This window comes from Hemitrygon akajei, chromosome 11, assembly GCF_048418815.1.
Source record: "Hemitrygon akajei chromosome 11, sHemAka1.3, whole genome shotgun sequence".
NCBI classification, from domain to species: Eukaryota; Metazoa; Chordata; class Chondrichthyes; order Myliobatiformes; family Dasyatidae; genus Hemitrygon; species Hemitrygon akajei.
In genome coordinates, this window is record NC_133134.1 from 149,396,166 (window position 1) to 149,420,350 (window position 24,185).

A 24,185-nucleotide genomic window follows, 5' to 3' on the forward strand; every position below is an offset into this window, starting at 1 on the left:
ACGTTTCGATCACAAACTCTGTCACCTTCATCAGGCATGATGTCCCTATTGATACCCCTGTCATCCATCCCTCCTGATTGGATAGTCCTCATCCAGTCAGGTTTCTGCTGTCCTCTCTAGTTTACAATCAAATTTAAGTTCTTACTTAGAGCAAGACCTTGGTCTTTGTTAAAGTTTGTTTCCTTTAGTTCTATTTCAATGCTTCCTTCATCAGGCGGTTCCGAAAGCCATTGGTGTGGCACAGTAGTTTTGTGCCATTGAACTCAATTCTGTGGCCATTGTGAATGACTACCAGATGAAAGAAATCTTTTGGGCCCTTCAAAGGGCTGATGGAAAAACCAGGAAACCTAACAACGAGGAGGAACCCATCGCTACCACCTGTCTTCCCTCTACTTCCACAATTTCTGGAAGGATCACCAGGATTCTGAAGAAATACCATATTAATACCATTCACAAACCCATAAGGAAGCTCAAATCACAGCTTATATGGGTCAAAGATGATGTGGAACTCAGAGTTCCCTGTGTTTATCGGCCAGGCAGGACACACGGTAGAAACCCGCAGCAAGAAGCACAGGAGGTGCATCCGTTTGTATTACCTGGAGAAATCGGTGGTAGCAGAACATTGAAGGATTGACTTCAACGGCACAAAGCTACTGTGCCATCCCAATAGCTTTTGGGACCACCTGATGAAGGAAGCCATTGAAATAAAACTAGAGGAAAAGAGTTTTTAAAAAGTCAAAGGTCTTGCTCTAAGTAAGAACTGGAATTTGATTTTACACAAGGTGAGACAGTGGAAAATTGATTGGATGAGGACTAACCAGTCACGAGGGATGGACAACGGGGGTATAGATACCACCAGACTAGACATGCCCAGGCATCAAACCCAATGAAGATGGCAGAGTTTGTTGACTCTACATTGGTTAAAATAGATACCTGTACCCGACTAGAAGCCTGAGAAGAATTTATTCTCTTAAATGTTCAAATCATACCTGCATCCATCACTTCTGTTGGCAAATCATTCCACACTTTCATCACCCTCTGAGTGAAGAAGTTCTCCCTCATGTTCCCCTTAAGTATTTCAACTTTCACCTTTGACCTCTCTTTGGTTCTCTACTGTCATGAATTTACATCCTTTTTGAATTATGTTAAGCAGGACTGGAGGAAGATGCTGAAAATGTGACCTAACCAGAACTGTACCTGACAATCTCATCTGATTTACTTACTGGAAGTATATTGGTACTGAATGTTGTTTTGTGCTCAACTGTCATCAAAGCGAAGGGGAAGTTTCAATGACTTTATAACTATGTCATGCTTAATAAATCATGCTGTGTTTTGTTACAAGCTGAAGTTACTCTGCAAATAAAAACTATAGAGCCAATTTATTCTTTTGAAGTAAGATAGAGTATTGGATCCAACTTGGCACTTTCTATGATGTTCCTAAAAATCTCATTTTAGCAAACTTCATGAAACTGAGAAAGCATGTTTTACAGCAATTCTACTTTGCTGAACAAAGATAACAAAAATACTTGCTGAAATTTCATTTAGTTCAGCTGCACTTGGGGAATGTTGATTCTGAGATTAGCTGTGCAAGCATTACATCAGATAGGTCCAGGAAATTTTATTGACTCCATTCTGAATTAATTGTAGTGGAACATAGCGTTAGTGAATAAATTGCCATCTCATGTCTGATAAGGCTTTTATTTAGACATATAATATTCAAGAAAAAGTACAAAGTTTCACATAAAACCTAGGTACAAAATCTTGCTATAGCTACTGTTACTGATAATCCTGCTTTCATTGTTATTAAAGTTTTATTTTCATCCCTTTTTATTTCATTGTTTTGAGGAGATTGCATTTTTTTTTTACCTTCAATGACAGGTTAACTAGCTTTGTGTTCCAATCCAATTTCTGTGTGAGATTAATGGAATAACAATATTTTTTTGGATTGTTTTGATCCTTTTTCTATCATCATATTTCCCAATACTTGTGTGGTACTATCCTATTTAGGTTTAAATGTCAAGCAAAATGCACTTTAGCAACTCTAAAGTTGCTCTTTAGAGTAAGTGGATCGCATCAGTGGCGATTGGTGTGCGCTGATGAAGATTTCTGAAATTTGGCAAAGTAACAAGCACAAGTACACTTAATCATCCTTATCCTTGGCACCGTGTTTCAGAATGCGAGTGAATTCCACATAGTTGAAATTGCTTTTCTTGTCAATTGGTGCTTCTCGGAAAAGTTCATCGACTTCTTCGTCTGTGAACCTATCACCCATGGTAGTCAGAAGTTCCCGCAGGTGGTCTTCATGGATGAAACCTGAAGGAAATGGAACATGCTTAGACATTGTAGTTTTATTATTTGTTCAATTACTGGTACAGTTTCCTTAGTTATATCAATGAACACATTTCCTGTCTGACTTTGTAAAAATCCAGTTTGCTATCTCCAAGTTCAGAAAGTTGTAGCAAAGCACTAGATACTGTTCATCAAACTTTATATTGTGAAGTTAGTATAACTAGAGAGAGGTTCTTGGGAAACTGAAGGGTCTGAAGGTAGATAAGTCACCTGGACTAGATGGTGTACACCCCAGGGTTCTGAAAGAGGTGGTTGAAGTGATCGTGGATGCATTAGTAATGATCTTTCACGAATCACGAGATTCTGGAATTGTTCTGGAAGAATGGAAAATTGAAACTGTCTCTCCACTCTTCAGGAAGGGAGACAGACAGAAGAAAGGAAGCTATAGGCTAGTTAATCTGAATTCAGTGGTTGTGAAGTTGTTGGAGTTGATGGTTAAGTATGAGGTCTCAGGGTACTTGGACGCACGTGCTGAAATAGGCCGTAGTCAGCATGATTTCCTCAAGGGAAATTCTTGCCTGATTAAGCTGTTGGAATTCTTTGGAGAAATAACAAGCAGGATAGACAAATGAGGATCAGTTGATGTTGTGTTTTTGGATTTTCAGAAGGCCTTTGACTAGGTGCCACGCACGAGGCTGCTGAACAAGCTATGAGCCCATGGTGCTACAGGAAAGATTCTAGTATGGATAAAGCAGTGGTTGATTGGCAGGAAGCAAAGAGTGGGAGTACAAGGAGCCTTTTCTGGCTGGCTGCCGCTGACTAGTGGTGATCCATGGGGGCCTGTATTGGGACTGATACGTTATATGTCAATGATTTGGATGATGGGATTGATGGCTTTGTTGCAAAATTTGCAGATGATATATGGAGGGGCAGGTAGTTTTGAGGAAGTAGAGAGGCTACAGAAGGACTTAGACAGATTAGGAGAATGGGCAAAGAAATGGTAGATGGAATACAGTATCAGCAAGTATATGGTTATGTACTTTGGTAGAAGAAATGAAAGGCTTGACTATTTTCTAAGTGGAGAAAAAATACAAAAACTGAGATGCAAAGGGACTTGTGAGTCCTTGTGCAGGATTCCCTAAAGGTTAGCTTGCAGGTTGAGTCTGTGGTGACAAAGGCAAATACAATGTTTGCATTCATTTCAAGAAGACTAGCATATAAAAGCAGGAGTGTAATGTTGAAATTTCATAAAGCACTGGTGAGGATTCATTTGGAGAATTGTGTGCAGTTTTGTGCCCCTTATCTTAGAAAGGATGTGCTGAAACTGGAGAGGGTTCAAAGGAGGTTCACGAAAATGATTCCTAGATTGAATGGTTTGTCATATGAAGAGAGTTTGATGGCTCTGTAATCACTAGAATTCAGAAGAATGAGGGGTAACCTCATTGAAATCTATCAAATGGTGAAAGGTCTTGATAGAGTGGATGTGCAGAGGATGTTTCCTGTGGTGGGAGAGTCTAAGACCAAGAGGACACAGCCTCAGAATAGAGGGGCATCCTTTTAGAATGGAGATGAGGAGGAATTCCTTTAGCCAGAGAGTGGTGAATCTGTGGAATTCTTTGCCACAGGCAGATGTGGAGTCCAAGTCTTTATGTATGTTTAAGGCAGAGGGTGACAGATTCTTGATTGTTCAGGGCATGAAGGGATATGGGGAGAAGGCAGGAAACTGGGGCTAAGAGGAAAATTGTATCAGCCGTGATGAAATGGTGGAGCAGATGGGATGGGCCAAATGGCCTGATTCTGCTCCTATACCTCATGGTCTTGTGGTCCACACAGTTGCCTAATTTTTAGTCCATGAGAAAAGTTAATGTAGATTTTATGAACTGCAGATACAGAATTATCAAAGTCAAATTTTGTTCACATGATCTACCAGAGAGGAATGGAGAGAGAGCTATAAAATAGAAAATAGAACCATAGCTATAGGTTTTCCTCCCTTCACAAACAGGAGAAAATCTGCAGATGCTGGAAATCCAAGTAACACATGCAAAATGATGGAGGAACTCAAAAGGCCAGGCAGTATCTATGGAAAAGAGTAAACAGTTGACATTTTTGGCCAAAACCCTTCATCAGGATTGCCCTCTCTTACTCTTTACCATAGGTGATGCCTGACCTGCTGCTTTTCTCCCTTGGCCAGACAGGCAGGTATTCTTCCCAATGAGGCGGAACAGTAGCGTAGCGGTTAGTACAACACCTTACAGTACCAACAACCCCCATTCAATTCCTGCTGCTGCCTGTAAGGATTTTATATGTTCTCTCTGTGACTGCATGTTTGCTCTGGGTGCTCCAGTCCCCTTGCACAGTCCAGAGATGAACCGTTTGGTAGGTTAATTGGTGACTGTAAATTTACCTGTGATTAGGATAGGATTAAGTCGGGGGATTGCTGGGTGGTGCAGCTTGAAGGGCTGAGAAGGCTTAGTCCATGCAGCATCTCAACAAACAAACAAACAAATAAATATATAATTCTGAGGTATTATGTTTAGTTAAATATTATTGTCCTGGGATTCCTCGTAATAAATGCCAAGCGAGTACTCAGGTTTGAAAGCTACTAGAGTTAAGGAAGAACTTCACGGAACTTGAGGCTCACGTAGTTGTATTTCCTGTAAATGAAGCTGGGTGAATCTAACCCTCACCCCATTTCATTCCACTCAAACCTACCTCCTTCCCATCCGACCCCAGGTTTTACCTCGGGATGCAAAAGTACGGAAATTAACTGTAGTTTTCTTATCGTCCTCCAAGTGTCAGGCAACAAGAGACTGTAAATCAAAGCTGAAGTCCTTTTATTCTCCAGAGAGACAGTCATTAAACATGCACTGAACTACAGGGAGAAGATTCAATTCTTTATCTTGTTAAAGATTGTCTTCCTTTAGACTAGATAGAAAGATTACATGCAAGTGATACTTTGCCTAAGATTTACTTTTCAAAAATGTGGAATCTGTTGGTAACATACTACAAAGAAGAGTGTCATTTCTTCTTTTTCTATTACAGAACTTACCATGATTTTAAAAAGCAACTGGTTTTAGGATTCCCTGAAATTGTGGAATGTGCCTTTACCCACATTGTGTGAAGCATCTCAGGGGTCCTTACTAAACTCTCTAACTCCCCTCATCCCTGTCTCTAAACCTGACCTGTAATTCCCCTCTCTGTCTCCAAGAACATCCCTGCAAACATAAAAACAAACAATGCAATCTGAGCCTTGACATTGGTGGATATCCTAGCTTGGCATGATCTTGACTGGAAGACTCATCGAATCTCCCCAGTCACCTCTGAAATCTCCCTACCACACACGTGGTAATTTAAAACAGCCGATAAACCTACAAACCTGCATGATGGAGAAAATTTGAGTACCTGACTTAAACCCACATTGTCACAGGGAGAAACTCTACAGCAATGGAGGTTGGGATTGAATACAGGATGCAGGAGATGTCAGGTCTATTTGTGATTCCACTATGCAGTTAGAATGCTTATTTTTATGCTTTTGCAATAAATTCTTCAGATTACTCAATCTTATAAAAACCAGGTTACCTGTTCCTTCTTCATCAAAACAAGCAAAAGCATTTCGAATGACATCCTCTGGATCCGTCCCATTTAGTTTCTCACCAAACATGGTGAGGAACATGGTAAAGTTAATGGATCCCGGAGCCTCACTCATCATCCCTTCAAGGTAGTCATCTGATGGGTTCTTTCCTGAACACAAGAGTTCAAAGTTGAAAGTAAGCTGTATGCACTACTTTGCTGAACACTGAGTCACCCATAAAAGGCACTTGAGGAGGTAAAGGTAGCAAAGCAGCTGCTTTCTATGGATCTCTTTCAAAAATTAGCAAAGAGAATATTTTTGCTCAACTTTTCTGTGTTATATTTATGTAAAGTGGTTTTGAATAACAATGGAACAAGCACAGCTAGTTTACACATCTGACAATTATTTAAAAGAATAGATTTGATCTTCTGTTTGGAGATCAGTTGTCACCTGTACACTTGACAGTGGTGTGAATCTGGGCCCAGTCTTCACTAGGAGGCTGGCCCTTTGCTCACTGGTGTAGCAGCGTAGTGGCCTGGTTACACAGAGTAGCATGAGAATCAGTGAGGCCCTGCATGAAGACCCAACAGCTGTTAAGTTAAATTGTATAATTAAATTATCTCTGATTCCTTCAGAGTTTGCGAAGGTTCGGTATGACGCCAGAAAGTTTGACATACTTCTATAGCTATGTGGTGGAGAGTATATTGATTGGCTGCATCACAGCCTGGTATGGAAACACCAATTCCCTTGAATGGAAAATCCAACAAAAAGCAGTGAATATGGTCAGTCCATCACTGGTAAAGCCCTCTCCACCACTGAACACATCTACACAGAGCGTTGTTGCGGAAAGGCAGCATCCATCATCAGGAACACCCACCACCCAGGTCATACTCTCTTCTCAATGTTGCCATCAGGAAGAAGGCATAGGAGCCCCAACACCACCAGATTCAGGAACAGTTATTACCTGACAACCATCAGGCTCTTGAACTAAAGGGGATAACTTCATTCAACTTCACTTGCCCCATCACTGAAATGTTTCCACAACCTATGGCCTCAATTTCAAGGACTCTTTATCTTATGTTTTCAACATTTATTGGTTATTTATTTATTATTGTTGTTTTCTTTTTGGATTTGCACAGGTTGTTGTCTCTTTCACATTGGTTGAACACCCAAATTGGTGAGGTCCTTCATTGATTCTGTTACGGTTATTATTTTATTATGGATTTATTGAGTATGCCTGCAAGAAAATGAATCTCATGATTGTATATGGTGACAAATGTATTTTGAAAATATATTTACTTTGAACTTTGGAATTGGATTATTCTGATTTTCATAAACATTCAAAATCACTCAATATCTGCTAAAAGCCAAAATAAAAAAGTTTAAAAAACATATTAAAATACTTAAAATACCCTCAGACTCAGACATTCTTATATTCTCACTATCAGATGCAGACTCACAGTCATTAAGTGCATTAAATAACCTACCTTATCGTACATTTTCCTAGTAGCTGATTTCTCCCATTGATTTCAATGGACTTGCTGATTTTGGACCAGGTTAATCTAGTGTGGGCTCACTGGCGCAATTCCCGTTCAGAGAACTGGGCTATTGCAGCAAGTTGTGCTGCTCCAGTGGGCTCCATGAGGAGTTAACAAGCGCACCATAAGTTCTGGAGACTGGTACTCTGCTCAGCTGATGGTAACATCACAGCCTCCTTCCATATTAGCTGGGTTTGTTAGCAGATCCAAACATGTGTTTGGGGAATGTTTTTCACCTAGTGGCCACTTTATTAATGCAAATTCTGCTCATTAATGCAAGTATCTAATCAGCCAATCATGTGACAGCAACTCAATACATAAAAGCATGCAGACATGGTCATGAGATCCAGTTGTTGTTCAGACCAAACATCAGAATGGGAGAAGGAATGTGATCTGAGTGACTGTTATTGTGGAATGACTGTTGGTGCCAGATGGGGTGATTTGAGTATCTCAGAAACTGCTGATGTCCTGAGATTTTTGCACACAACAGTCTCTAATGTTTACAGAGAATGGTGCGATAAATTACAAAAAAACACATCCAGTGGGCGGCAATTCTATGAGTGAATGGCCAGACTTGTTCAAGCTGACAGGAAGTCGAAAGTAACTCAAACAACCACTCATCTCCCGAAGATGCAGAAGAGCATCTCCAAATGCACATGTTGAATTTTGAAGTGGATGGGCTATAGCAGAGGACCACAAAACATACAGAAATATTCTCAGTTGCCACTTTAGGTACCTCCTGCGCCTGGTAAAGTGACTGCTGAGTGTATATTATATAAACAGCTTGACATTAGAGAGTCGGAAGCTCTAATATGTAATGGTTGACAAATAAATGCAATTTTCAGTTCCTCTGAAAGCCACGTTAATTTTAGATGATATTTAACAACTTTACCAAGAGAAGCCAGCATGTCATGAAGGTCTTCCTTGTCAATGAAGCCATCACGGTTTTGGTCTATCATGTTGAATGCCTCTTTGAATTCCTGGATCTGAGACTGGTCAAACATTGCAAACACATTGGAAGTCGCACGCTGGGGGCGCTTCTTTGCCGTCTTTGCCTTTGCTCTTTTGCTGGACATTTTGGTACCCTAGTGGTCTGGCGGATAGAGAACACAAAATATCAAAAGTTTATTTAAGGAAAATCAGTGGCAGGCTGTATGTCATTCTGGATTCATATTAAAATGTCTGAAGCCATTGAATTGTTGAGAAAATTACAGAACCCATAAAAAGAGTTAAATCTACTTTTTTTTTTTACAGCCACATACCCTAGAAGTAATTACTTGGACTAATCTCTTAATTTGGGAAACGGTCCAAAGCTCAGTACATAGTTGAGTAACACTTACCATATTAAAATACCATAAGTAGGTTCTGTTTCCCACAGAAACTCAAGTTTTAGCTGAAGGTAATACAGTATTTCAATTCTAAAATCATCTTAAAACTCTTCAATTACCAGAGGTACAGTATGTTCACTTCTAAAAATCACACTTCTCTTTTAATTAATTGGGGCAGCACAGTAGCGTAGAGGTTAGTACCTGTGACCCAGGTTCAATTCTGGCCACACCTGCAAGGAGTTTGTATTGTCACCCTGTGACCACGTGGGTTTCCTCCAGGTGTTCTGGCTTCCTCCCACAGTCCAAAGATGTGTTGGTTGGTAGGCTAAATGGTCATTATAAATTATCTATGTTAAGCCCATGATTAATCAGGGGGTTGTTGTGTGGTACAGCTCTTAGGGCTGGAAGAGCCTATTCTGCGCTGGATCTCAATAAATAAATAAAAAGCGATTTTGTAAAGCTGGATTTTTGAAGTGGGAGTACATACATTTTTAAAATATGTTGATCTTCTTCTCCATCCCAGTTTTATTAGAGCTGAAATAATCCAATCCAAATTTTATTTTCTGCTATTTAATGAGCAACATTGTAAAGATTTAAATTAATTTTGTGTTTAAGGTAACAATTTTGAGAGCATGTGCTTGAGCCCATTTGAAAAATTTAATTGCAATTATAATGAAATGACTCTAAAATTTATTCTACTATTTTGTTGCTAGAGTTTATACAGAGCTTTGTAAAACTTAGCAGACTCTGAAATTACATGTCATGAGTGGGTCTTCCCCCGTCCTCAGATTTGTATTTTATTATTCATAGGGGACACATTTCATTTTGTACTTTGGCTTCCTGGATGGCCTTAAGCTAAAAGCTGTGAACCATTCTCCTTGGCAAGATACCAGATTTGATCTCTAGGTTTGAATGGTGTTAGCTGATGAGGTAGAGGAGAAGGGCTACTAAAGGAATGTAGCAGTCCTGCGTGAGGAAGGGGAAGTTTCTCTTGTGCCTTCTGACTGCTAGGCATTGCAGCAGGTTAGGACAGGAACATGCTTGACTGTGCTAGGGTCTAGTTACAGGAGCTCAGCTTGTTGGGGCCTAATTATACATGTCAGACTCAGTAATCTAATTAAACTTTCAAGTTTGGTTTGGGTTAGGTCTCTGTACTTGATCCAGGTGAAGGAGATTTGTTTAAACATCACCGCATGTACCCTCTGCACTTAATCAATATTTGGTGATTCAAGCTCAAACAGATTAAAATAATATTTAAATTTGTTGCATTGACAGCAAATATCAGATTGGGGTGAAATTATAGATCTTCAAGCTTAGATTCCATTGTTGGATTCTGTTTTGAGCGTAATCGCGAGCAGACCTTTCGACTTTAAGCTTCCCTTCACAACTTCAGTGAGCATATGCAATAGATAATATACTGTAGGTGCCCCATTGAAAGATAACCTCTGCCTATGAAGAAACAGCATGTCAGGAAGGGTGTAAAAAGGACTTTATCAGAGAGATTAAAATTCTGAGTTAAAGAACAACAATTACATGGTAATTGTTGTCCATTTGAGGAATTTTCCCTGTTTTATGAATTTCAGTTATTTTTCAAGTAGTGTTTTTAGAAGTGGTTTAAAAATAGCAACTTACAGGAAATGGGACAGTTCCGCATGCTTCAGTTTTTTGGCTCTGGTTTTAATTAGTCTCTTGTTGGAAGCACAAGAAAGGAGTGGAATTCAAATTGTACTGAGCCAATGTGTCCTTTATTGCCTTTGTTATTTGTTACTTGCCACTTCATTTGAAATGGTTTTGGATTGTGCTTATAAAGGCCAGTCATTCCATTTTGCAGAGCTCTACAATCACTCCTACCCAACTCCCCAAGAAAAAAAATCCAGAGTTATATTTTGTCTCCTTCTGCAGTTCTACTCCCTAATTTTGTTTTTTTTTTAAACTGAAGTTTTTTTTAAAATCTGAAGTTGTCAGAAATGTTCAGGAGGTAAAGCATCATCTGTGGAGAGAGAGAGACAGAATCACATTTTGTTGATTGCTTCCATCAGATCAAATGAAGAACCATCAGCTTGAAATCAGCCAGTTTCTTCCACCGCAGCCTGACATGCTGAATATTTCCAACATTTTCTGTTTTTATTTTCGGATATCCAGCAACTGCAGGGTTTATTTTTGGCTTATACTGTGACATGATTTCATTCCTTTCAGCAGCTCCCCTCTTATCTTTGCCAACTCTTATTCTCGATTTTAGTCTGACAAACATTGAGACTTCTTCAGTTGCCTGGGCCAATTTCCTCCCTTCCTCTTGTCCACCAGACCAGTCTTCCTCTGTTGTCCATGTTGTCCTACTCCTGAATTCATATCTTTTTATAAATTCATTTTAAATTTCTGTCACTCTCCATGATATCATCCAGTCCTTCAGAGCCATCTTTCATTCACTTGCTTCTATTATAACTAAACTGTTGACAATTCAGCTTTTGCCTTGGTGGGTTGATGATGTTAATGGTTCACACTACCTACACCCCAATTTACAAATCTATTTTCACCATCTTTTTCTTTAGAAGCACATCATTCTGACTTCAAATTACTGCCAATCTTCAAAACCCAAAGCAACATGGTGGTGTAGTGGTTAGCGTAACTATTACAGCACCAGCTATGAGATCAGGGCTTGATTACTGCCGCTGTCTGTAAGGAATTTATACGTTCTCCCTGTGACCACGTGGGTTTCCTTCCGCATTTCCAAGACGTATGGTTAGGGTTAGTGAGTTTTAGGCATGTTATGTTGGGGCCAGAAACATGGCAACTCTTGCTGGCTGCCCAGCACAATCCTTGTTGATTTGATGCAAACTACACATTTCACTGTATGTTTTGATGTACACGTGACAAACAAAGCTAATCTAAGTCTCTGAGAATGTTGCATACCTTATGCATTCTTATCTTTCCCACAATTTTATGATTATGTATCTTCATTATGGCATCCTATACTGTCAAATATATATCTCAAATGATAAGCTTTGCAATTTTGTCAGTGAGTAATTATCCCCTCTTATCCTTCTCAACCTCTGTGAAGTCTTTGGCACCATCACAACTGCACTTAGAATGGACATAATGGAGAAGGTCATCCACTGTGTCCTTATGAGCAGAACTCAATAATAAGAAAGGTGCAGTCATTCTGTTGGATTATACAACAGATGCCCCAATAGCTACCAGGATATTGAGGAACATGAAGGCAGATTAAGGAAAGATGTAGTGGGTGACTTCAACTTCCCTAATACTGACTGTGACCTCCTAGTGCAAAAGGTTTAGATGGGGCAGAATATGTTAGGTGCATTGAGAAGTGTTTCTTATATGAATATGTAGTTAGTCCTATAAAAAGATGGCCCATATTGGACCTGGTGTTGAGAAATGAGTCTGGACAGGTGACTGATCTTTCAGTGGAGAACAGTTAAGGAACAGTGATCACAGCTGCTTAAGTTGTTATAGACAATAGACAATAGGTGCAGGAGTAGGCCATTTGGCCCTTCGAGCCAGCACCGCCATTCACTGTGAACAATCAGTACCCCGTTCCTGCCTTCTCTCCATATCCTTTGACTCCACTATCTTTAAGAGCTCTATCTAACTCTTTCTTGAAAGCATCCAGAGAATTGGCCTCCACTGCCTTCTGACGCAGAGCATTCCATAGATCCACAACTCTCTGGGTGAAAAAGTTTTCCCTGAACTCCGTTCTAAATGGCCTACCCCTTATTCTTAAACTGTGATCTCTGGTTCTGGACTCCCCCAACATCGGGAACATGTTTCCTGCCTCTAGCGTGTCCAATCCCTTAATAATCTTATATGTTTCAATCAGATCCCCTCTCATCCTTCTAAATTCCAGTATATACAAGCCCAGTCGCTCCAATCTTTCAACATATGACAGTCCCGCCATCCCGGGAATTAATTTTGTGAACTTACACTGCACTCCCTCAATAGCAAGAATGTCCTTCCTCAAATTTGGAGATCAAAACTGCACACAATATTTCAGGTGTGGTCTCACCAGGGCCCTGTACAACTGCAGAAGGACCTCTTTGCTCCTATACTCAACTCCCCTTGTTATGAAGGCCAACAAGCCATTAGCTTTCTTCATTGCCTGCTGTACCTGAATGCTTACTTTCAGTGACTGTTGAAAAAGGACACCTAGATCTCGTTGTACTTCCCCTTTTCCTAACTTGACACCATTCAGATAGTAATTTGCCTTCCTGTTCTTGCCACCAAAGTGGATAACCTCACATTTATCCACATTAAATTGCATCTGCCATGCATCTGCCCACTCACCCAAACTGTCCAAGTCACCCTGCATTCTCATAACATCCTCCTCACATTTCACACTGCCACCCAGCTTTGTTTCATCTGCAAATTTGCTAATGTTACTTTTAATCCTTCCATCTAAATCATTAATGTATGTTGTAAACAGCTGCGGTCCCAGCACCGAGCCTTGCGGTACCCCATTAATCACTGCCTGCCATTCTGAAAGGGACCTGTTAATCACTACTCTGTTTCCTGCCTGCCATGTTTTCTATCCATGTCAGTACCCTACCCCCAATACCATGTGCTCTAATTTTGCCCACTGATCTCCTATGTGGGACCTTATCAAAGGCTTTCTGAAAGTCCAGGAACACTACATCCACTGGCTCTTACATCCTCAAAAAATTCCAGAAGATTAATCAAGCATGATTTCCCCTTCGTAGATCCACGCTGACTCGGACTGATCCTGTTACTGCTATCCGAATGTGCCACTATTTCATATTTTATAATTGACTCCAGCATCTTCCCCGCCACTGATGGCAGGCTAACTGGTCTATAATTCCCTGTTTTCTCTCTCCCTCCTTTCCTAAAAAGTGGGATAACATTAGTTACTCTCCAATCCACAGGAACTGATCCTGAATCTATAGTACATTGGAAAATGATTACCAATGCGTCCATGATTTCTAGAGCCACCTCCTTAAGTACCCTGGGATGCAGACCATCAGACCCTGGGGATTTATCATCCTTAGTCCCATCAGTCTGCCCAACACCATTTTCTGCCTAATCTACCCTAGGTCCTCTGGCCACTATTACATCTGGGAGATTGTTTGTGTCTTCTCTAGTGAAGACAGATCCAATGTACCTGTTCAACTTGTCTGCCATTTCCTTGTTCTCCATAATAAATTCACCTGTTTCTGTCTTCAAGGGCCCAACTTTAGTCTTAACTAATTTTTTCCTCTTCACATACCTAAAGAAGCTTTTACTATCCTCCTTTATATTCTTCACTAGCTTACCTTCATACCTCATCTTTTCTCCCTGTATTGCCTTTTTAGTTATCTTCTGTTGCTCTTTAAAAGTTTCCCAATCCTCTGGCTTCCCGCTCGAAAAGGATAAGTATTAACCGTGTGGGAGATTATTAAATTGAAGCAGAACTCGTTATTAGAGTATTATTGAGGAATGAGGGAGAGTTAATTGGGAGCAGCTGTTTCTGGGTAAGTCCACATTTGACATGCGGAGGATGCTTAAGAACCAACTGCACAGAGTACAGGACAGAAATATTCCATTAGGAAGGATGGCAACTTTGGATGTTGAAAGTAGAGGTAAACTTTATCAAGAAGAAAAAGGTTTAGGAAGCTAAAATCAAACAGAGACCTTAAAGATTATATATTAAAAAAACAAGAAAAGAACTCAAGAAGTGAATTAGCAGAACCAGAAGGGGTCATAAAAGGTCCATGGCATAGGATTAAAGAGAATCCCAATACGTTCTATAGAAACATCATGAGCAAGAGGTAACTAGGAAGTGGGTAGGACCACTCAAGGATAAAGTGGGAATATTATAATAGGAGGTGAAGGATGTAGCTGAGGTACTAAATGAATACTTTACACCAGTGTATGCCAAGGAGAAGGATGTGGAGAACAGAGAGATTAGCATGGAGCATGCCAATTTGCTAGGGCATTTTGAGATAAAGAAGGAGGTAGTGTTAGGCCACTAAAAGAATGTTAAGGTTCTTAAGTCCCTAGGGCAAGTCATGTTTTTCTAACTTGACTGAGTTTTTTGAGAAGGTGATGGAAATGATTGATAAAGGTGGGGCTGTGGACTTTGTCTATAAGAATTTTACTAGCATGTTTGACAAAGCCCTCATGGGAGGCTCATCCAAAAAATTAAAATGGATGGGATCCATAATAAGTTGTCCATTTGGATTCAGAATTGTCTTGCCCATACAAGACATAGGGTAGTTGTCAACGGGACTTACAACAGCGCTGGAGGTCTGTAACTAGTGGTGTTCTGCACAATCTGTACTGGACACCTAAGGTTGGTGCTACATATAAATGATCTAGATGAAAATGTCAATGATTGGGTTAGTATGTTTACAGATGTTACAAAAATTGGTGATGTGGTGAATAGTGTAGAACACTGGGAAAGTATACGGAAGGATATAGATCAATTGTGGCTATGGGCTGAAAATGGCAAGTGGAACTTAGGTGCTGCACTTTAAGAGATCAGATGTAAAAGTACAGTGTAATGTAATTGGCAAGACTCTTAACAGTGTTATTGTACAGGAGGATCTTGGGATCCAAGTGCATTGCCCCCTGAAAGTGGCAACACAGGTTGATAGGATCATAAAGAAGGCATTGGGCACTTTTGCTTTTATTAGTCAAGGAATTAAGTTCAAGAGTCAGGAAGGTATGTTGCAGCTTTATAAAATTCTAGTTAGGCCGCATCTGCAGTATTGCATTCAGTTCTGGTCACCTCATTATAAGAAGGAGCTAGAGGTTTGGAGAGGGTGCAGAGAAGGCTTAACAGGAAGTTGCCTTGGTCAAAGGGTTTGTGCTATATGGAGGGTTGGACAATTTAGAGTTGTTTTCTCTGGGGGGGGGGGCGACCTGATAGAGATGTATTAGATTCTGAGAGGCAGAGATGGAGTAGAAAGCTGGTATCTTTCTCTCAGGGTCAAAATGTCACACACATGAGGGCCTTCATTTAAGATGAGAGTGGGTAAATTCAAAGGAGATGTGCATGGCAATTTTTTTTTTACATAGAGTGGCAGGTGCCTGGAATGCTCTGCCAAGGGTGGTGGTGTATTTAACTATGATAGAGACAATTAAGAGGCTCTTAAATAGGCTCTTGCATGCACAGATAATCGAGAGATGTTGGGTAGGCAGTATGAATTAGTTTAGTTTGGCATTTAATTATCTCCGCACAACATTGTGAGCTGTTCCCGTGCTGTGCTATCCTTTATTCTATGTCAAGGACACTGATCAATTCAATACTAAATACAGGGTTTGAGGTTCTTGTACACCATGGCAATACTAACAATCTTGGCTCAAATGCTTTACCGTTTTATACTTTATGTTTTAAAATGCCAGTAGACCATCCAATGAAGTACCACACTTCGATGTGCTTGGAACTGACCTCCTCATGTACATTGTGATCAGTTATCAATCAAGAGGAGCATCTTTGGTTCTTTTTTTTAATTTTACTCCAGCTTTGGGTCATTCACCACCAATGTGCACAGGATAAAGATTGAACATGTAGTTGTTCACTGTAGACTGAAGTTGACAAATTTGTCTTCTAATACATCTCAAGTTAGTTTTAGGTGCTACCTAATTTCTATATTCATGTAACTAGAAAAATATACCTGTATGTGCTCTTTAAGAAGACATGAATTTTGGATATAAGCCCACAGTTCTGAAGACTGACTCACTGTGCAGTCCATTTTTATGAGACACAGTTGCACATTTCATTAAGATTAAATTGCTTCAAATGAAATTGCTGAGATTAATTATTGCAGTATTAGTTTCACTGTGATCCTGCTGTAGGTCTCCAATTACAGGGGAACTTGTGAAAGTGTTGCTTCATATCATGAAGAATCAAACATTACTCATCTACCTCTGAGTAAAACTGAAAGAATACAAAACCTTCTTGTTTAATTTTCTTTTATCTTCATCATTTCTGATCAAAAAGTCATTTTAAATACAAAATGCAAAATAAGAATTTATTATCTTATTTAGAAGCTCCCATGCTGAACAAATGGGATTCCAAAAGTTAAATTACTGATGGCTTATTTATCTTGTCAGTTTAAACTGCATCTTTTGCAATAAAAAAACAACTGTGACCTAATAGCAAAGTGACAAAGCCAAAAGATTCGGCAGATGGTGGAAATCTTGTGCAATACACACAAGCCTGCTGGAAGAAATCAGCAAGTGACACAGTATCTATGAGAAGAATAAATAGTCAACATTTCAGGCTGAGACCCTTCTTTAGGACTGTTTATTCCCCAGGTTCAGGAACAGTTATTATCCTTCAGCCATAAGACTCTTGAACCAGCATGGACAACTTCACTCACCTCAACACTGAACTGATTCAATGGACTTACTTTCAAGGACTCTACACCTCACACTTTACAAGGATGTTGCCTAGTCTGGAGAACCTGAATTACAGGGAAAGATTCAATAGGTTAGGGCTGTATTTTTTTAGAATGAAGAAGATATAGAGGAGATTTGATAGAGATATACAAAATTATGAGGAGTATAGATAGCAGGCAGGCTTTTTCTACTGAGGTTGGGTAGGACTACAACTAGAAGTCATGGGTTAAAGGTGAAAGGTGAAAAGTGAAAAGTTTAAGGGGAACACGAGGGGAAAGTTCTTTACTCAGAGTGCCATGAAAGTGTGGAGTGAGCTGCCAGCACAAGTGATGCATGCAAGCTTGATTTCAATGTTTAGGAGAAGTTTGGAGAGGTACATAGATAATAGCGGTATGGAGGGCTATGTCGGTCGATGAGAGTAGGCAGTTTTAATGGTTTTGGCATGGACTAGATGGGCTGAAGGGCCTGTTGCTGTGCGGTACTTCTCTATGACTCTGTAACTCGTTCTCAATATTATTTATTACTTATTATTATTATTTTGTATTTGAACAGTTTGTCTTCTTTTGCACATTGGTTGTTTGTCTGTAGTTTTCCCATTAATTCTATTGCATTTTTTTTGTATCTACTGTGAATGTACACAAAAAATGAATCTCATGATAGTACATGGTGAGATATATGTACTTTGATTATAAATTTACTGTGAATATTGAATTTTGCATAGATGCTGCCCAGTTTGCTGAGTTCCTCCAGCATTTTGTTGACTGTACATTGCAAATACTGAGCGCATGAATCCTTGAACTAAATTTAGTGTAAGTAGCTCCTGTCACACTGCTTCTTGAGTAAATGTACCACAAAATATGAAATCAGGGATACTATTGACAGTTGATGTCTGGTCTGTCCAGATCTAACGAATCTACTGTAAATGAGGACATCGGAGAAATCTTTAAGCTGACCTCATTCATCTTGGCTAGCAAAGAGGAAAAGAAAATAGAAATAAGAATCCGGCAGCAGATGGTTGGCCCCTCAACCTTGCAATAAGTACTGTATATATTAGACAAAGATAGAATTGGACTTGGTTTTGATGGAGTTGTTTAACATGGTGACTTTAATTGGCTTGTCTCATTTATGAATATCAACCACCTGCATGATGTACCAAATAATTATTGGTATTCTGGGAATAACAGTTAGTGGCCTGGATTTGTCTGTTGGCCTTATATTGTAAGATCAATCATGGCCTTATGACATTGCTCCTGCTGTGAACTGTCAATTCAAGGGGTTCCCTGCAGTTTCCAGTTGAAATCTGGGTTTGTAGATGCGTCAAGGTAGATCACCAGGCACTGGGATGATGTGTGGAGGAGATGTGGTCTGTGATGGAACACCAACAGCAGGATTCCACATTAGTTTATAGGAGGTAGACTGAGCGAAACTGAACAGCAGAACAGTCCTGAAACAAGAGAAAATCTGCGGATGCTGGAACTCCAAGCAACACACACAAAATGCTGTTGGAATTCCGCAGGCCAGGCAGCATCCATGGAAAAAAGTAAACAGTCGATGTTTCGGGTCAAAACCCTTCATCAGGACTCATCTGAATGCTCCTTATATTTCTGTCACCACATTACAGGAAAGACGTGATTGAAATGGAGAGCGGGCAAGGGCAACATTACTAGAAATGCAAATATTTAGCTATCAGTATAGGCGGAAGTATTTTTTGTTGAAGGAGAAAGTTGATTGAGTGAAAATTTAAGTGTTTTTAAAATTATGAGATTTAAAGTAATTGGTAGAAAGATAAGAAGAAGGAATAAAAGAAGAAAAATGTAATGTAGAGGCCAGCAGTGATCTGGAATTCATTGCCTGAAAAGATGTTGAAGGCATAAACCCTCATCATTTTTATAAGTTATCGTATATGTACCAGAACATCTGCAAACCTAGTGCTAGCAGGCTGAATAGATCTTTATTTTTGACCAACATGGATACAATGAGTCTCAGTAGTAAACTTTCTATGATTTTATCATTTAACAATATTGAAAATGGCCAATTACAAACTCCCTCAAATAGGTGCAAAGTCAGTGAATGGTAAAGGAACAACATTGGCTAAATGTCTACCATGTGATAGTAAACAGGGTAAACATGTTTGTATTATGATAAACAGGCTGCAAAAACACATTTTCCGTTTGGATAAAGTTTCTGATTTAATATTTTTGACTCCTAATGTCAAATGTAATTTCTTTGTCTAAATATGACCATTAGTAAAAACACACATAGGTTGGCAAAACATTTCAATTTGATTACCATCTTACTCAATCTAAGATTAAAATATCAGAAGGAACATGCCCTCATGTTGAGGGAAGCAAAGAATTAATTTTGCAACAAAAAATTTAGTCTGAGTGCTTCCCAATATACTGTACTTTTGCTACTGAACGTATATGATCCTGTAACTGATATAATTGAAATAGTTTGAGAACTTCATAAAGTGCAAGGTACCTTCCAATGTTTTAGAAAATATGACAAATGCAATGAAGCAACTAGTCCATGGAAATGTCAGACATTAGAGTTAATGGATCACCACTCCCAATGTTCCACTCTTCACTTGCTCTCTATCTCATTACAACTCTGTCAAACACATGGGGTTGATTCAGCTAACAGGGCACCAGAGTTAATTTTAAAAGGTGGAACTAGTTTTAATATCAAAAACGATAGTTGCTTGAGGGAATCACCAGACAACAAAATAGCATTAAAAAGGATCCACGGAAAGAGCAAGGAAATGGAAAGAGATTGGACTCAGTCTACACTTCCCACTGCCTCCGTAAAGCATTGAACAAAATCAAACACCTCTCTCACCCTGGACGTTCTCCTGTTCCCTCCCCCCCCCCCCACACACACACCCCCAACACCACCACTGGGCAGGAGATACAGATGCTTGAAAAAAAACACACCACCAAGGTCATGTTATGGAACTGAATCTTCCATAGTTGCTTTGGGCCAAATTACCTCCATGCCTGTTTCCTCATGACTAAAAAGGCATCCTTTTCTGAAAAGCCTGTTTAAATTCCTTTTCCTGCTCAATTAGATGTTTCTTTTAATTAATCTACACAAGGGAGAATAGAAAACAAAACAAATTGCTGGATGAAAACAGGAGATCAAGCAACATCTGGGGAGGAAACGGGATGGTTGATGTTTTGGGTTGAGACCCCGCATTGGGATTGAGAGTGTAGAGGGTGGATAGCCAATATAAAGAGGAGAGAGGGGAGGGTGATGCAAGGGCTGCAGGTGATAGATGTTCACCTGACAACCCCTATCTCAGCTCTCTCTCTCTCTCATTGTCTATACCAGCACTTCTTCCTCAATATTTACAGTCCTGATGTAGGATCTCAGCTGAAAAACATCAAATGTCATTTTGCCTTCACAGATACTGCCTGACCCACTGAATTCCTCCAACAGCTGGTTTTGTGTCACAGATTAAATATTATCGAAGTACATACTTGGCACCATATACTAACCTGAGATTCATTTTCTTGTGTGCATTCACATTAAGAAAATGAATCTCAGGGTGGTATATGGTGCCATAGATGTATTTTGATGACACATTTACCTTTTTTAATTCCAGCATCTGCAATCTGTTGCGCCTCCAGAATAAAAGAAAACATGTAAATTCATTTTCCATTAAATACACTCGATGATACAGACTAATCTCTCATACTGCAACTATTCATTAGACTCTAAAATGGTTTTTAAATAAATGTAAGCAATGTTGATGTTTTGCAGTGAAGAGGAAGAGCTGTAATTTGGAACAGCCATTATTCCTAATCTACAAAGTAATCACAAGTAGAACAGAGAATCAGCCTCTATATGAGTATTCTTGAATGTTAATGAAAGCATTTGTAAGGAGTGGCAGGAATTCAGTAGAGATCAAAACTAGCCAAAGTAATCTATAACAATTTCCCTTGCTTAATTTTTAAACATAGAACATAGAACAGCACAACACAGGAACAACCCCTTTAGCCGCAGATGTTGTGCCAAACTAATTAAACTAGTATTTAAATTCCTAACTGGGCAAATCCCTAGCAATATGTACAAAATGCTGGAGGAACTCAGCAGGTCATGCAGCATCTATGGACATGAATAAACTTTTGACGTTTTGGGCCTAATCTGCAGAGTTCCTCCTGCGTGTTGTTTGTGTGTTGCTTTGGATTTACAGTATCTGCAGAATTTCTCCTGTTTAGACAAATCCCTTCTGCCTATGCAATGCCTATATCCCTCTTCCTTTGCAGATTCATGGACCTATCCAAGAGCCTCTTCAACACCTCCCCTACCTTTCCTGGCCGTGCATTTCAGGTATCTACCACTTCTTGTGAAAAATAACTTGCTATGCACATCTCCTTTGAACTAGCCATCTCTTACCTTAAATGCATGCCTTCTAGTATTAAACATTTTGACCCGGGGAAAAGATACCGGTGTATATCTATTCCCCTCATAATCTTATAAACTTAGATCTCCCCTCATGATGTTTTCTAAATATTCCAAGAATCTGACCTGTCCCTTATCAGAGCCATCAATAGATGTAATTAAATCAATAAATATCATTCTCACAGAAAATTCAGCAAATTCCCAAGAGGTCATTTCTCATAGATGGTCATTAACCTGAAATATTAACTCTGTTTCTCTCTCCACTGATGCTGCCTGATCTGCTGGGTAGTTTCAGCATTTCTGTTTTATATTTCATATCACAGCTTCTTAAATTTGTTTTTCAACTCTGATGCAAATTGATGGAGTGAATGCAAGTTTGATTTCTATCCACGTAAGACAACCATGCTTGTTAACTAAGTACATTCTGAAATCTTCAAAGCTAATAAAACAGCTCCTACCAGATAAACCAGGGGTATGGAGTGTCCAGAGGGGTGAAGAGGCTTGTCATGTTCATTCTGGGGCAGCTCACTTACCATTGGTCCTCACTGAATGCTCAGCTCTGGCTCCAAGTAGCTGTTTGCTTGCCACAGCTACAACATCCTGCTACACTGCTTTAATAGGCAGGCTAAACCAAGTGATGGTAGTCGGCAGGCTTCATACCCGGTAAGATAGAGACTGTGGTGAACTACATATACCTGTCTGGACTGCTCCTGTGGCTCCTCCCACAGACCCCTGTATAAAGGCGATTGAGGCCTGAGCCCGGCCTCATTCTCCAGGATGTAGTGTTGTTCATTCTTCCAGTCAATAAAAGCCGATATCTCGCTTCTTACGTCTCAGAGTGAGTTATTGATGGTGCATCAGAGACACACCTGGCCTAGCATGTTAAATCAGACCTGGTGGACAGGGCAAATGAGATCTATAGCGAGATCCAACGGCCAGGAAGGCAGTACTGCTATACACCGTGGAGAGCGAAGGGAACAACAGGGCACTGAAGTCATCATGGTCATCCATAACCGAGGAAGAACCCAGTTTGTGACATGTGTTCATACCTCTGGATCTGGATTTTTGAGGTCAAGAAAATGGAACTGCCCCAGTGTAGCAGCTTTTCCACTTAAAAAACTTTCCTCCACAGATCTCCTGTCATTGTCGGATATGATGAACAACCACCTCTACTTAAACCACACTTTATATCCCAAAACTTCTACTTACATTTTATTCAGCATCCGTAGGGTCACTTTATTAAACATAGATTAGTCTAGTTTCCCTGCTGTTAGCATTATTTTTCAGCTCTTCATTTTCATCTTACTGATTCATCACCTGTTATTGCTACACACAGCAATTAGGTTCTTAAATACTTTTACACTTAATAAATAAGAAGGCCAGGTCTTCTTAAATGTACCATCCAATAGTTTCTTGTTGAAAAAGGATTATGTTGAATAATAAACACAAGAAATCAACATCCATCACTAAGGATGTCCACTAACCAGGCCATGCTCTCTTGCCACTGCTGCCATCAGAAAGGAGGTATAGGAGCCTTATGTCCCGCATCTCCACGTTCAGGAACAGTTATTATGTTTCAACCCTCAGACTCCTGAATCAATGTGGATAACTTCACTCACCTCAATACTGAACTGATTCCACAACCAAAGGAATCACTTTCAAGGACTCTACAACTCAAGTTCTCAGTATCTCTCTATCTATCTATTTATCTATCTATTGGCTTATTTGTCTATTTATTATTAATTATGTATTTAGCTGTTTATTTATTTATCTATTTTCTTTTTATTTTTGTTTTGTATTTGCACAATTTTCTTCTTTTGCACATTGGTTGCTTGTCGGTCTTTGTTTGTGGATAGTTTTACATTGATTTTATTGTATTTCTTTGTCCTGCTATGAATGTCTCCAAGAAAATGGATCTCAAGGCAGTATGGTGACATATATTTACTTTTAATAGAAACATAGAAAACCTACAGCACAATACAGGCCCTTCAACCCACAATGCTGTGCCGAACATGTACTTACTTTAGAAATTACCTAGGGTTACCCATAGCCCTCTATTTTTCTAAGCTCCATTTATAGATCCAGGAGCCTCTTAAAAGACCCTATTGTATCCGCCTCCACTACTGTTGCCTGCAGGCCATTCCACGCACTCACCACTCTGCGTAAAAAACTTATCCTTGATATCTCCTCTGTACCTACTTCCAAGCACCTTAAAGCTGTGCCCTCTCGTGTTAGCCATTTCAGCCCTGGGAAAAAGCCTCTGACGATCAATGCCTCTCATCATCTTATACACCTCTATCAGGTCACCTCTCATACTCCATCGATCCAAGGAGAAAAGGCCGAGTTCACTCAACCTATTCTCATAAGGCATGCTCCCCAATCCAAGCAACATCCTTGTAAATCTCCTCTGCATCTTTTCTATAGTTTCCACATCCTTCCTGTAGTGAGGCGACCAGAAATGAGCACAGTACACCAAATGGGATCTGACCAGGGTCCTATATAGCTGTGCCATTACCTCTCGGCTCTTAAACTGAATGCCACAGTTGATGAAGGCGAATGCACTGTATGCCTTCTTAACCACAGAGTCAACCTGCGTAGCAGCTTTGAGTGCCACATGGTCTTGGACCCCAAGATCCCTCTGATCCTCCACACTGCCAAGAGTCTTACCATTTACACTATATTCTGCCATCATATTTGACC

The 24,185-nt window shown here is 39.8% G+C and overlaps 1 protein-coding gene across 2 annotated transcripts in view; it reads right to left on the reverse strand.

Moving 5' to 3' along the window:
* Positions 1–1,679: 1,679 nt before the first annotated feature.
* The window catches only part of LOC140736120 (myosin regulatory light polypeptide 9), a 30,539-nt gene continuing 8,033 nt past the window's right edge, over positions 1,680–24,185 (reverse strand). For both annotated transcript variants that reach the window (XM_073061913.1, XM_073061914.1), the window contains exons 2-4: positions 8,291–8,491; positions 5,869–6,030; positions 1,680–2,313 (exon numbers count right to left, since the gene is read on the reverse strand). In XM_073061913.1, the coding sequence (XP_072918014.1) occupies positions 2,141–2,313; positions 5,869–6,030; positions 8,291–8,474 (519 nt within the window). In that variant the 5' untranslated portion in view covers positions 8,475–8,491 and the 3' untranslated portion in view covers positions 1,680–2,140. The remainder of the gene's footprint in view (positions 2,314–5,868; positions 6,031–8,290; positions 8,492–24,185) is intronic.